General features: G+C 39.9%; 1 protein-coding gene across 1 annotated transcript; it reads right to left on the minus strand.

Moving 5' to 3' along the window:
* Positions 1-973: 973 nt before the first annotated feature.
* On the minus strand, positions 974-13,154 carry LOC102692191 (ammonium transporter Rh type C 1-like). The gene is made up of 11 exons (XM_006629086.3): positions 12,859-13,154; positions 8,659-8,851; positions 8,011-8,161; positions 7,648-7,795; positions 7,147-7,313; positions 6,699-6,836; positions 6,329-6,465; positions 5,931-6,055; positions 5,566-5,639; positions 4,346-4,438; positions 974-2,612 (listed from the first exon to the last, which is right to left on the minus strand). Exons 1-10 carry the CDS (start codon positions 13,079-13,081, stop codon positions 4,361-4,363), a joined length of 1,434 nt encoding a protein of 477 aa, XP_006629149.1. The 5' UTR covers positions 13,082-13,154; the 3' UTR covers positions 974-2,612; positions 4,346-4,360.
* Between the last annotated feature and the right edge of the window lie 2,536 nt (positions 13,155-15,690).

A 15,690-nucleotide genomic window follows, 5' to 3' on the forward strand; every position in this document is an offset into this window, starting at 1 on the left:
CCAGGAGAAAGCATAATGCTATGAATGGTGTCTTTCACACAATGCCTTGCACACTTCATTATTCCACAGGGAATATTCCCAGCCAACCCAGTGGAAAGGCACAGAGGAGGTGGGGGGGGGGGGGGGGGATTGATTGGCAATTAATGACAATGAAAAGGTTGAGTTCCATTAGGCTTTAAATTAGGTTTAAAGTTAAAGTTCAGCAGGCCTATACTTTTGAGCAATAGAAAGCAGCCATTTAAATGATAATCCCTCAACTGCATTTCTTATGCTCTTCTCCTAAACTTTGTCAGAACATAGGAAAGCCTCTCAGGCAAAGCCCTGAGCTCCATGAAATGGGGAGATCCTTGTTGGGTTACCATGTTCTCAGAAGCAGAGCAGAATAAAGCAAAGCTCAGTAAAGGAATGATTAAACCAGCAAAAAAACTATTACAAAAACACTAGGCAAAAACAACAAGGTAATCATGCAGGGTACTGTTCCAGGCAGTGGTTTGACTATTGGAATAAACTTCTGTTTTCCTCAATGAATCTATATGAAAAATGAATATCAGTGATGAGCTGGAGTGTATAATGTGGCAGACTGGGGGAAGGTCAAAAGTCAAAACAATTCTGACAGCACAATTTAACTGCACAGGATGAAAATGGCGCACTGAACAAGCCAGCAGAGTCAAGATTGAGGCACAGAGCCCATGACTCACTTATCTTGTCATTTAGAATTACTGATGAGGTTGTAAAACAGTTCACGAGTTAAAATAACGTAGCTCCACAGTTACCACAATTCTGTATCTGTCCGAAGAAGCTCAGAATACACATTGAGAAGTATAAAGAAAAATGCAAGCACATGGGTCATTACATGCAATACATAAACACATATTCCAGTGACCTCTGCAGTCAACAAGGAAAATCTCACATGTGAAGTTCCACTTATTTCTAGAATCAATGTTATGCAATTATAAAAAAAACAACACCAGTGTTCTCAATGTGTTGATCATTTATTAAAGAAAAAAAAGCTTTATTGAACATTCAAATGTAGTACCTTTACAAAAATATGGCAATATGAATGTGCTACATTGGTCATATGGCAAACACCATTTTGTTTTCAGAAATCCTTTAAAATAGAGAATCAAATCGTACCACATTGCAGAAAGTTCAAAAAACAAACAGACAAAACACTTTAATCACAAGCCATCAAAAAACAAAACAAAGGGGCTCATGAGAGGTGTTAATGAAACAAATCTAAGAGACAGACACACTGAATGGTATCATTTGATTTTCTGCCGTTCTTATCAAAGACCTCAGATTTTATTACAAAGGTTACAGCTGCTGTAACACAGATCTCTTCTGGGCATTTGCTATATATTAATCTTGTCCAGTGTTGAGCATAAGGCACAGTCATTGCATTTACGATTTTGTCTTGGTTAAGAAATGTCAGATACAACAAATATGTTCCTTTTGTTGTGCTACAGTGCATCATGTGATAGAAGAACTGAGATGGTTATGCATGTGACTAATTATCCACTGATGTAGTGTTTCTTTAATGGGGGAGGGAGAGTAATGTGAAAGCAATCACTTTATATGGAACAGACAATGTAGTATGGCCTTTCTATACCCATTCTGAACAGACAGTTGCTAAAACACATAAAAACCATAATACCTTGTCTACACAATATTTGCAAATGATAAAATAATCATAAATTATTCACATAGAAATAGTAGAATGGCAGGAGGTTTTGCTTTGTTCTCACACGTCGCACAATCGAGAGTCTCAAACATACAAGAGCTCAGATACAAGCCACAGAAAATATGGATGTACCTCCATTTAAAGTAAGAAACAAAGAATGTTTCTAATTTTCTTCCATTGCAAAAATTCTTCATTGTTCCCCTTGATTATATAAGCAGCAGGTAGTGTTTTAAAGCTAAAAGTGAACTTTAAAAATATTGCTAAGGCTATACTGAGCAGCACTGAAAACACAAGAATGGAGTGTGGAAAACCAACAGCATCTGTTGCATTTTTTGATGCTTCTCAGTATAGTTCCATAGCTAGGTTTTTCACAGTGCAATTTTCACATTAATCCCTTACCTAATGTGTAGCCAGTTTTATATTGATACTAACGCTAGCTTCCAAAAAGCATTCTGTGAAGTAACAGTACAACAGTAACAGAGATGTCCATTCAGGCCTGAAGTTACAGCACATCAATGTTCTACACCAATTTCCAAAATAGATTGGAGCACTGCAATTCATCCATCTGTCCCCTTTCCAGCTCCACCGCTGATGTGTGCTCTTCTAGGCGATCAGCATCATCGCAACAATGTGATGCTTCATGTCGATGATATAAAGGACTTCATAGGGTCAGAGGGGCTTTGCTTCTAATTTTAATCAAGCTACTGCAGAACAGGCAGGCTGGAGTGAGTTTTATTTCCCTTTCTGGCTGAGGTCCCGGGACAGTGGAAATCAGAGTCCCAGTGCAAACCTTTGCTCATTCATAGTCATCATCCTGACTGGGGACAGGAAGATGTGGGCTCACCCAGTCCAGTGATGACAGAATTAAAGGGAAAGTGTCTTCTGGCTGTTGAACTAGATGCCATGTTCCATTGAGAAGTGCAATTCAGACCTGGGTAGAATAAAGACTTTTAGAGCTCTTGTTTACTCACACAGTTAGTATTTTAATAATGCTAAAAGACCAATATTTTTATAAACTGGACAGTAGAACCTCTTCCATGTGGTTATCTATTGCATCTTTGTACATTCAAGTGAATGAGGTCAGTGAGAATAATGATTGAAGTAGTATTTACTGCTTGGTATTTTTTTTCCTGAAACATTGATTTAATAAAAAACAGCTCAAAACCTCTCACTCTCTCAAGTTAATTTGTATACGACACTATTAATGTGAATTATGGTGTTCTTAAGGTATTACATCATCCAAAGGCTTATTTGCGGTCAGAGAAATGCCTTTTGGTTTGCGAGAGATGTTTTATCTCAGAGAAATTCAAAATCACGCCTCTTGCAAAAGTAACAAATGAACAACTTGCCAATGCATATGCAAAACTGGCCTACGAATTTTTGAAAAAAAAAATTTCAACTCAGATGGCTTAGACGACCCCCTTAGTTCAGAACCCCTGCTTTCCTTTCTCCCATATGCAATCACCATGTGCTTGTAACGGATAGGAAAGGCCTGTGAAATTAATGATCTCAACAACCTGATGGTCAGAAACATACAGATTCTGAAAACAGTATGCTGCAGAGAGCTATATCCCTTCACTGGACATGTGCAAGTACGTTTTCTTTGAAATCTCATGCATGCGTTTAATTTAAATACATAGCATAGGGAAGAGGTTGTCAGATGGAGAAGGGGGAGGGGATTTTTTAAATGCTTCCAGTCTCTTTCCATTAAAATGGAACTGTCTCTTTGACAGACAGGGCATTGCTGGGTCATCTGACAGTGAGGCCATCATAGGTAAAAATAGACCTCTAAATCCAGTTTTATCATCTTTAAATCAGGCTGAATAAAATCTGGTGAAACCACAAGGAACACTCTTGGCTTTTCATTATTTAATTGAAAGACACTGGTTTGGAGAGAAGGGGGAGGCTGCAGATTTAATTTAGAACAGCTTAATGGCGCCATCTTCTGTTTAAATTTCACAGTGCATCAAATCCCAGGAAGATGCGTTTTGCTTAAAATAAGGTGACATCCAATGTCAGAACTATTTTATTTAAAACAAGGAACTGAACAACTACTTTTTCAGTCAATATCAGATTTCCAGGATCTCTTTTATGGACAAAAACAGTTGAAATGATCTACAATGTAACAACTTAATTTGCCAGACGAATCCAGTTCTGTTTAACAGTTCCTTTTACAGCATGAGTGACACTTTCATAGTGTACATTCGGTATGTCACATATGACCTCTCATACCATCAGGGCAAAACGAGACCCATTTTGACACATAGGGGCAGCACAGAATTGTACAAGAACAGAAGTGACTGTACACAAAACACAAAACACAGTGCACTGTCTGCCTGAACAAGGTGTTTCTGTCAAGGCAAAGTCTGACACACACCATCATGATTTCAGTGACACAGAAAAAGACCAAACAAAACTCCAGGCTTGCCTTTGCTTTTCATCAGCTGTGACATGCCTCTTCGTTTACATGCTACAACCGCGTAAATATTTTGACTCTCATTTTTCTATTTGGCTTAGAATATCATTTTCCAAGAAAATAATAAATACACGTCCCGGAACGACCACAAACATCACCACTGTTTCATAACTGAATGAAATGAATGGTTCCTCAACCTTCCAAGGGTATCTAGTTGGCAAGATTAACAGCCTGTTAAGATACTTTACCTTAAAAATGGACATTCAGGGGCCTGTGTGCTTGCCCATCATGTGGTTGTTGTATTCTACAGGGGGTGGAAGGCTCTCCTCATCTTCAGGAACCTGTCCAAAAAAAAAAAAGATTGTAAGATTGTATGGTCAGATCAATCAGCAGTTTTACAGGATAGTTATTAGAAATTAATACTTGGATCAATTAAATAGTGATCAGTAAAGCAAATGAATTCAACAAAGCAAGTATTCAGATGTTTGATTTATACAATCTCTCATTTCTCTTCTGGCTTCAAGGCCATTTTACTTGCTTAGGTGTTCTTAATCTTTAAAGCTGGGCAATTGACAAGGTGAATTAAAAGGCGTACATATTGCATATTACTGTACCTGGAAAAACGAAATATGTACTTCTATATGAAATGCAATAAAACATGGTTAGAAACAGTCTGGTGAATATAAAAGTCTGTGTTATTCAAGTTCCCTTGCAGACATTTTATATATATGCAGGGCTGCTGAAGAACTTTGTTATATCAGTGGATGACCTTCAAGTGACAGGTGAAGCATTCTAAGAATACCTGTACACTCAAACACAAAATAGCATTACAGCAACATGGTCCTGACAAATACTGGTAGTGCGCTTTATGAAGGGCATGTACCCACACAGCAGTGTTTCAGATGTAAATGCAGCTGGTGAAAGTCACCTGCCCTCTATTCTTACGCTGACATGTTTTCCCCACTTGGAGACAGGCAGAGCATTGGGAAGTACTTGCAGTTAATGAGAAGGAGCTTATCCCAACTCAATCACCTTCATCGACTTGTCAAAACAAAAACAAAGGGTATCCTAGGAGACTATTTTGCTCAGGGAACTCTAGGTAATTCTTTTAGGAATAATTAATTTTAGCTAAAAATATCTATGCAGAAGAATCCAGAGAGATACTGTAATGTTCTAAATGTATGTAGTATACCAGATTAAAAGGTTTTTAATCACTACTTTAGGCAATTGACCATTTACCAGTAAAACAAGTGGGGAAAAAGCATTGGTTTTCCAATTTATTACTACTCATTTAACCAAATAAGTAGCTAGTAGCTTGTAACCCCCTTTTTAATAACTTAATTTTTCTATAGCATGCCATTAATAGTTTCCCCTCATGGGTTTCCCATACCAATGGCCATCTGAAGTCATTCAAATGGTGAGATTTCAAAGACCTTTGCCTACAAATCTTACTCAGCAACAATCTTACCTCCCAGTAAACTTCATCATTAAAGCAGTTCTCATCGGCAGGGTCACCCCAGATCGGTAGCTTCAAGATAATACCTGCGATAAGAAGGTGAAGTTAACTGTGAGACAGCGTTCTGCCCGTCTGTACCATGTTTGACCACAAGATGGCAATCCAGGACCAAAAACTAATAATACTATCGCAACAATTCTTACAGGTGATGCATTATGCCACAGCACCAATCAAGAAAAAAAAGGCAACAGTAAATCTACCCATCTCATTCATCATGCTAGAAATAACACTAAGCCACATACCTAATGCTTGCTTACGTCTGAAACAAACACAATAAGAATTTGATCTTTCAGTTCACTATCGCACTTCTCACTTACCAACTATTGTTCCTCCCACTAACCCAAAGGCTAAGGCCACAGCGATTCCAGCTGCCTGATGTCCTCCTTGAATCGAGGCGGTCCTGTGTGCAAACTCCCCCTCAAAGCCAAAAGTCAGTTTAAACCTGGAGGTCAAGAGACGACACGTTTACGTCAACCAGTCAGCATCGAGTGCAATGAGAGAGCTTTCATTGTCCAAAAACCTCCATTATCTAGAAAACTCATTCTTTGCGAAATGGGTGCTTGCTGGCTGTGTCTCAGGCAGTGGGCAGTTTGGGTGGGCCTACAGGCTACGATTTTGTTGGCTATATCATCAGGACCCAGGGTAACCACAACACCTCTCAATCCTCAGGGTGTCTGCAAACCCTTGCAGGAAGGAATGTGCAAAATGAGCTCACCCCTCTTCGCTGTAGACCTCCTTGCTTGCAGCTGCAGCAGTGATAGCGCCAACAATGCCCCCTATAAGGCCTGGCATGGCATGCAGGTTGTGTATGCCACAGGTATCCTGAATCTTGAGCTTCGACTCCAAGAAAGGCTGTGAATAACAAGGTTGGCAGTTATAATGGGTATAAGTTGAACACCATTTCTAGATCCTACTGGACTCTCTGCCAGAGTGAACAGTTCATTCTATGCTTCTTAGTAAATGTACTGGCATTTCCGACAAAAATCTCCAATTCATATCTTGATCCTTCGTGCAATGCTTAATGGGCACGTTCTTCCATAACAGAGCACGGTTATTAATTTAACACTAAAAAATGTTGTACTCACCGTAAGGTAGACGTAGCCTAGTGTGGAGATGATGCCACAGCAGAAGCCAACAATCAGGCAGCCATAGGGTGTGAGCATGAACTCTGCGGCTGTCCCTGCAGCAACGCCTCCAGCCAGGGTGGAGTTCTGGATGTGCACCTGCAAAACAGGCTCTGGGTTAAGAGGCAGACTCAAAAAGCCCTCACAGTACTAGGTTTGCATGCAGGTCGAGGGAGGTCCCCAAAACATGGGAGAATTGCTTACATATTGCGAGGAAATGCCACACATAAGAGCAACCAGAGGCTCACGAGAGAACTGTAAATGTATTACCATCTCTGTGTTAGTGTGTAAAAGACAGTAAGGGCTGAAGACACACCAAGGAGTGTGTCTACAATATCAATTGTAAAGACACACATAACCACCATTAGCTTAGTTGTGTAGCTAGATATATATGATGGGTGTAACGTACCATGTCAAGTCTGCCCTTCTTCTCTACAACACTGGAAATCATCACTGCAGTGACCACACAGGATGCCAGACATAGGTAGGTGTTGATAGCAGCCCTGTGTTGTCCGTCCCCGTGGCCAGCGATGGCCGAGTTGAAACTGGGCCAGAACATCCAGAGGAATAGGGTGCCTGGGAGGGGGAAGAGAAACTGCAGTGTTAGTCAGGGCTGGAGGAGAGTAGTTTGAATAGTGCCAAGGTGTTTCTGCAATGCAGTCTCAGTACAATTGTTAACCTTTAGAAACAGTAATTGACAGCTTAATTACATCATACAACTGCAGTACACCTGTCTGAATGTTTTCCTAAGCCAAGAATGCTACCTGATCTCATACAGTAGACGTTTAAACCTGTAAGGAAGGCATCAGGAAGGTTTGTTTAGCAATGACCACTCCTAAGGAGAGTATATACTGTATGCTGAGCAGTGGCTGGGGTGGTTTTCAGGTTACAAACCTCATTCTCAACTTACCAATCATGGCAAACACATCAGAGTGGTAGACAGAGCCTTGCAGGCGTTTGCTTTGGTCTAGATTTGGTCGATAAAGAACTCGAGAGATGGCCAGACCATAATATGCCCCAAATACATGGATAACCATGGAGCCACCAGCATCCCGAGCCTGTTATGAACACACAAATATGCATGCATTAAGCATCCCAGAGGTTTTCCCACAATGTATTTTGTCATTCAGTGGATATCTAGGAGCTAACAAATGCAGAACACATTCTGGGTATAAGAAAGAGAATTAATTTTATTTTATACAGTATAAAAGGAATTGATTACATTTCACAATGCACCAGCTTCAGGTAAGCATGGGGCAGTATTCAGACTCACATGAATGAGGTTCAGGATGATGTACTCCTCCACTGCGAAAAGAGTAACTCCAAACAGGGTCATCACCATCAGCTGAACTGCACTGACTTTCCCCAGCACCGCTCCATAGGCAATCAGACAGCCCGCAACACAGAAATCAGCATTGATAAGGCTGGGAAGAGAGTGAAAGTATTAAGATGCTGGATAGATAGGTGAAAGCACAGTGAGAAATGGATGATTATTGCATCATTATTGTAGCTTGAGCCATCAACTCAGTGATACTGGCAATCACATTTAACCTGGCATGTAGTTCACTTGTTGAGGATCATGTTGAATAAGAACTGAAGGACAGCAAATATTTTGACAACAGTCCACCCTAGATGACTTGGTTTTATTTTGGCTTTCTGACATAGCCGTACCAATCATAAAGGCTTAGATCCGTCATCAATTTAGGTCACTCATTTCTTCAATCTAAAACACCTTGCGATTCTTATAATTACTACATGCTCAAATTTAAAGAATTATTGTTGCAATTCACAGTAGTTTTGTTTTAAAATCTGGCATCAAAAGACTTCATTAAACTTTATCAAGCCCATCCAGATAGGAAAGAAACTTGTTTCAAGACCACTGAGAAATTACAGATGAAATTGACAACAGGTTTAATCTTACTTTTCTATCCCAATCTTGATCTTCCCATCGTTGAAGTCCAGATGATGGAACCAGCCCTGCATTAGCAAAGCCCACTGGATTCCAAAGGCAGCAATCAGGAAGTTGAAGCCCACAGCCCCAAAACTGTAGCGCTTCAGAAAGGTCATGAGGAAGCCGAAGCCCACAAATATCATCACGTGGACATCCTGGAAGCCTACCGAGAGAAAGAGAAGAGGAACATGGGTTGGAAAGGTTCCACAAGGTTGATCAGAGCCTGAGAAAGCAGTCAGTCAGCCTAGTGGGAGGACCTTCGAGCTCTGAATGGACAGCATTCCAATGTGTGGCTGGTGGCTAGGCTGGAGTTCTTAACTTCCAAACCTTCACAGAAAATAATGACATTTAAATGTACTTTCGTAAATTAATTATACCAAAAGTCTTTAAATAAAAAAAAGCTCCTAACTAGTAAGGTAAAGTTTTAAGATGCGGTACTTTTCATTTCTAAGTATGACTTGCTTCATAACCTGTTTAACAAGGAATTTAAGCAAAATGATCTGGGCATCCTGACAATTAAAAACAGTCAAGAATTATTCATTCTAGACTGCAGTATGTAAGCCACCAACATGTTTGAGCCGTTGCTCTGGTTTTGATCTAAGAACTGTCCTCACTTTTCCCCCATCCTGTTTTTCTGTGTTTATTTTCAAATCATAAGCAGGTCCTGTCATATCGCATTATTTACATTACTGGGGGGAAAAAATCTGAAGAACATGATCACGTGCATTCTCTACAAATTCTACAATTTCCTATCCTGTTTACTAGGATAAAGCTCTGGTCAACATTTACATTATTTCTTTCTCTGCTTGACCCATTTCAGTGAAATGATTATGGTCACTTCAGATGGTCATACTTCAGTATGAATTGCTGATGCATATCTGAATAAAGCAGGAGTAGATCTGCTCAAACTCCAAACAACAGTATGAGACATTTCTCCTTATAAATGTTAGATTTAAGGGGTAAACCTTTTATTGTAAATGTATTGTCTCTTCTACAAATACTATATGGATATCTTCTTGTAAGAGATGAAGGAATTCTTTCAACTAATTTCACACAGATGTTACTTTCAGTGCTGCAGCACTGAACACATGAAACTGATTTTATAACTCATGGCTACAGTGGTTCAGTGCTGCTCCATCAGCAGTCTTCAGCCCTGGGCTTGATTCTAGATGTGTGACCACATGGGCTTTCACCAGCTGCACTGGTTTCCTCCTAAAAATCACACAAGAAATGTTTAGTGGGGTCTCTAAATTATTCTTGCAAGAGCTCCCCAAGTCTAGCGTTCTAGTCGTAGAGACTCTGGGTTACCACAGACATGGCTAAGAATAAATCAGACCAACTTGCTGAAAGCAAGCAGAAAGCATAATAAAAATAATAATAATAATTGCTTACACTTATATAGCGCTTTTCTGGACTGCACTCAAAGCACTTTACAGGTAATGGGGACTCCTCTCCACCACCACCAATGTGCAGCATCCACCTGGATGATGCGTCGGCAGCCATAGTGCACCAGAACACTCACCACACATCAGCTATTAGTGGGGAGGAGAGCAGAGTAATGAAGCCAATTCATAAACAGGGATTATTAGGAGGCCATGATTGATAAGGGCCAATGGGAAATTTTGGCTAGGACGCCGGGGTTACACCCCTACTCTTTTCGAGAAACGCCCTGGGATTTTTCAGGACCTCAGTTTTACTTCTCATCCAAAGGACGGCATCATTTTATAGTACAGTGTTCCTACCACTATACTGGGGCATTAGGACCCACATGGACAGCAGGGTGAGCGCCCCCTGCTGGCTCCACTAACACCTCTTCCAGCAGCAACCTTAGTTGTTCCCAGGAGGTCTCACATCCAGGTACTGACCAGGCTCACACCTGCTTAGCAGCAGTGGGCTGCCAGTTGTGAGTTTCAGGGTGACATGGCTGCTGGATATCACCATGTTATCATCAAAGCATGCTATCAAATCACACCCACACGCAAAATAAATACCAGTTTAAAAGGCTCTTTCATGTGAAGATGTAACCCTTTATTCACTTTTTAAAAAGTCAATTTATGAACCCCAGGGACATTAAAATTATTAAAGAAAAGTAATGTTTTAACTGGTATTGCAGTTAAATGTTTGACTCATGAATAGCAAATATTTTAGTTCAAGCACAACATTTTATATAAACATCAATTGGATTAGTGGTTGCTTTCTCTCAGGTGTATTCTTACAAAGATTTGGCCTCTTAATTATGTTACTTGCATCATGACAATAGTCTTCACTTTATACACAAATAAAAGACTTACCCAGATCACATGACACAGGCATCCAGTTTCCAACGCTATGTTGCCTATAGCTCTTTTATTTGATGACAGTACTCTTTTAAATACTAACAATGGTAGAGGCTGCACAAGGGCTTAAGTCAGACCATTACCAGTTATGTCTGAGGTAAGAACCCATGACAGCACATGTAATGAAATCACAAGAAACATTGAGATGCTGCTTTTTTCTTTGCTGCAGGCAAAACCAGATCTATTGTCTGTGCTAACAAATGGATGATGTAAAAGTCCAGTCCAACAAACTCAAAAGATTAAATTACTCTGCTTCCTATGTTCCCACGTATGTTTTTGCTGATGATTAGCAAATGCCAATGAGGGCAGTGTGGTGTCACAGTCTGTCTGGTATCACTGGGGCCCTGTGTTCAATTCTGAACCCAGGTGCTATCTGTGTGGAGTTTGTATGTTCTCCACATGTTCACATGGGTTTCCTCCCACAGTCCCAAGATAAACTGGTATGTTAATTGGCTTCTGGAAAAATGGCCTCGGTGTGTGTGTCTGTTTGTTCCCTGCAATGGACTGGTGTCCCTGCCTTGCACCTGTTGCTAACCAGAACAGGTTCCTGCTCCCCTGCAACCCTGACTTTGATGAAGAGGTTAGAAAATGAATGGGTCACAGAATGACTTCATGGTGACTTTTTTTAAAAGAGCCTTTTTGGGCAGCACTGTGGCATAGCAGTTAGCTGCAACATCTCAGTGTTACGGTACTGGGCTGGAACCCAACTTTAGTGCATTCTGTGTGGAATTACAATGTTTTTTTTTCAACCCCAATTGATCTGGTTTCCTCTCACCTCATAAAGGCATGCTGGTTTAGCTAGTTGCCATCTCTAAATTATCCATGCGTGTGTCTTGCAATGAACTGGCATGACATTCAGTATGTAATAAATAAGCCACTTTCTGATAAAGGCTGGAAGGCATTCCCATTTAAACCTTGGATGCACACAGCACGTCAAAAACGTTCGTAACCGCTGGGGATAACCAATCGATTACTGACAAAGAACGACAGCCGAGAATTAGATGCGTGTGACGAAGTTGAGTATTTAGGTGTATCGAGATGTGTCTTAATTCGCTTAAACGAGCCCCCTCATGCAGAGTGAGAAGTTTAACCAAGAGGATTCCGTTTTCTTGGAAAGGACAGTGCAGGGGAAATGCGGGAGGCGGAATGCGAAAAGTTGGATTTTGCGTATTATATACAACTTCACAAAATGACGGTGGTACCTATTAGGATTTAGAACAGCTAAGTCGAATGGTTTTCTTGTCGTCACCCCTCCCAAACATACGTTTAGAATTTCTGTTTATGTCTTTCTCAGGGCTATTCAATAATTAATAATTTTTCTTCTGGTTTACCTCGTTTTTACGTCTTATTCATGAGTCATTCTGTTGACAGTTTTCTTCTCAGCAAAGTGCAAAGTTAAATCTGATTGGTTTCAGCCGATCCATCATGTTTACGCACTATTCCCACAAATCACTGGTTATGCTGGTTGAAAATCCTTTTCAAAGTCATTGGCAAATTTAAAGTTTCACTAAGTGTAGGTCTATGCAAAATAGGTCAGGAGCTTAAACCAATTTGAACATTTTGGAGCAACGACTAACTTTCCTAAAATGTTCACTTAAAAAAGGAAAATAAAATAAACAAGAAAACTTGACCACACAAAACCGAAAGTTCCGAGTTAGGGTTCATACCTTTTATAAAAAATAGAATGTATTAATTATATTCATTGAGCGATTGTAAAACGCACATTTTTATATCAATTTTACCATACTGTAATATTCTAATGCATTTTCAGTTATATTAACTTTGAGTACCCAAAGCATATAAGTTTCTTGGAGACACATAAAAAAGTACTTACTGGGGTATCTGAAGTAAAAGTCGTTTTCTATGTCGCTGGTTATATTTTGTTGCTTCTTGAATTCAGGCCAGTGAGCGTCGGCCTCCGGGTTATAGCGGATGAAAATGCCGAACAGGATGATCATGGCGGTCTGCCAGATGAAACAGACCACAGGCAGCTTCAGCCGAACATTGGTGTTCTTGGGTCTTTCAAAGGACTGGCAAAGACTTTGCAAGATTCCCATTCTGAAAATGCGAGGTGCAAGCTCTGGCCCTTTAAAACTATCAGAACGTCTCAGAGATGCAGATTGAAATTGCTCATCCTTGAATCTATTTTATAGACCAGGTATGGAGGTGTGTCCCTCGAAAGGTATCTGTTTGGTCCCTCCAGACACACCTCCAGAACAAAACTGTGAACAGTACACCCCCTAAAACGAATCTCTTCAGAGGTTTACCATCTATTAAATAAAACACGTTTTAACGTTAAAGAGCAGAAGTATTTTTAAAATTGGAAATTGATATCACATATTGTATTATATAGGAAGGACACAGTTGTGATGAACAATGACAGAAGAATACACTTTTTTTTTTCGAAAAAACCGAAAGACCTCAGACATTTTTGTTACTCATCTAGTACAGTACCTGCTAAATCGCGGACCTGGTCCTGTTTTGGATTATTTGGGATTTTCCACGGCATTCCAGACATCAGGAATTGTCACACAGCTAGAATCCTCTCCCAAGGAGAAAACAGTAGGCAATAAAAATGTAATAGGCTGTCGATGTATATTTCGCTTTTCGCCGCGTGTGGAAAACTCAGATTAATGACCCAGTTCTAAAGAAGTAAATAACATTTATATTTTATTTTGGTTAAAATAATAAACCTAACGAGAAGACAACGAAACACGTAACGGGTCACTGTCAGAGTTTTTCAATCAAGAAATATTCAGCAGCAGCCTATAAACAACATGACAGATTATGGTTTTCTACTGTACTTTGTAAAGGGAATCATGTTACACATAATTATTGTATAATGACTGACTGGCGTGGCATAACATTGTATAACAAAGACAATGTTGCAAGAACTAAGAACTGTTGCAAAGAGCGACCGCCCGACTAGTCTGCTGCCTTTTGCCATTCAAGTACAATTTTTTCCCAAAATAATTTTAACATACTTCATTTAGCCCTTTTATAAGCATGAGCACCATGTATTGAATCTATTAATAGTACACTGAACTCATTTAATTTTTGTACAGTAATAAGAAAAAGGATAAGTTCATTTTTAAATTGATGTGTACTGCAATATGAACAATAATATCAGACATCTATTTCTGATTTTTACATAAACATATTTGATCAACTGACTGTTTTGCTTTCTTAATTATTTCTGGTAAGGTTGTGATTTGTTTTTGATTGTTGTTCATATTTAATGGCATGAATAAAAGATGAGGTGTTATATTTGTGTCATTTCCCCTTTTCCCGGTTTATTGCCCCATTTTGAAATGCACAATGTGAGATATCAGCTTGATCTTGACCCGGGTTGTATGTCTAGTACTGACAAACATTTTCTTCTTCCCAGAGTGGGGAAAATATTTTTTTAAAAAGTGTAATTGTACCAGCATAGTTCATGGGGATGGTGGATAAACTGCTCGTAAAATAATCAGACCATCTTTAAGTTATTATTCCAAAACATAAACCTAGCAGGTCACTGTCTAGATCACCTTAAGCTGGAACTTTCAGAAGCGGGAAACTAGCATTGCGGCTTTGCACCACTGGTATATAAACTGTTCTACTAGGAAAACAAAATAATTTTATTATAATTGAAGTTGGGAAATTTTACAGACGAAGTTCTAACAACCAAAGTGCCTAAAATATGCATTTGACTGTTGCCTTATTGCAGACATATTTAAAACTGATTTGGCATAAAGAAGTTCTACTTTGTTTTATTCATAAACAGGAAGAATAGATACACTGCAGGGAGCACTATGGAGGTTTATTTTGAGACTCTTTCGGATACACCTTCCAAAATATTTTAGAAATTGTGGAACAATGGCATTTTTGTACACCTCTTTCGTGGGTTCTTGTTATTCTAAAAAACAAACAAACAAACAAACAAACAAACAAACACATTAAAGCATATATTATGAAATTGTAGCAGTGAAATAAAAAAATGAATCTCTCTTCAAGGGGAATAGTGACTCAAATGGAACAGAGAGTCAAAGTGCTGAGAGAAAAAATTTGTTTTAACAAACATGTTGGAGAATAATAATAATAATAATAATAATAATTGCTTACACTTATATAGTGCTTTTCTGGACACTCCACTCAAAGCGCTGTACAGGTAATGGGGATCCCCTCCACCACCACCAATGTGCAGCCCCACCTGGATGATGCGACGGCAGCCAATAGTGCACCAGAACGCTCCCCACACACCAGCTCTCAGTGGGGAGGAGAGCAGAGTAATGAAGCCAGTTCAGGGATGGGGATTATTAGGAGGCCATGATTGGTAAGGGCCAATGGGATATTTGGCCAGGACGCCGGGGTTACACCCCTACTCTTTTCGAGAAATGCCCTGGGATTTTTAATGACCACAGAGAGTCAGGACCTCGGTTTTACGTCTCATCCTAAGGACGGCGCCTGTTTACACTATAGTGTCCCCGTCACTATACTGGGGCATTAGGACCCACATGGACCGCAGGGTGAGCGCCCCCTGCTGGCCCCACTAACACCTCTTCCAGCAGCAACCTTAGTTTTTCCCAGGAGGTCTCACATCCAGGTACTGACCAGGCTCACACCTGCTTAGCTTCAGTGTGTTGCCAGTTGTGAGTTGCAGGGTGATATGGCTGCTGGCATTGAC

This window comes from Lepisosteus oculatus, chromosome 5, assembly GCF_040954835.1.
Source record: "Lepisosteus oculatus isolate fLepOcu1 chromosome 5, fLepOcu1.hap2, whole genome shotgun sequence".
Taxonomy (NCBI): domain Eukaryota; kingdom Metazoa; phylum Chordata; class Actinopteri; order Semionotiformes; family Lepisosteidae; genus Lepisosteus; species Lepisosteus oculatus.

Bases quoted from the DNA above. Each gene is read 5' to 3' on its own strand.
- LOC102692191 (XM_006629086.3), bottom strand. From the start codon at position 13,081: ATGGGAATCTTGCAAAGTCTTTGCCAGTCCTTTGAAAGACCCAAGAAC. The intron at 7,314-7,647 runs GTAAGTTGAGAA...TCCCCCTCCCAG, and splicing joins TGATGTGTTTGCCATGATTG to GCACCCTATTCCTCTGGATG. The intron at 6,837-7,146 runs GTACGTTACACC...CCTGTTTTGCAG, and splicing joins AGAAGGGCAGACTTGACATG to GTGCACATCCAGAACTCCAC.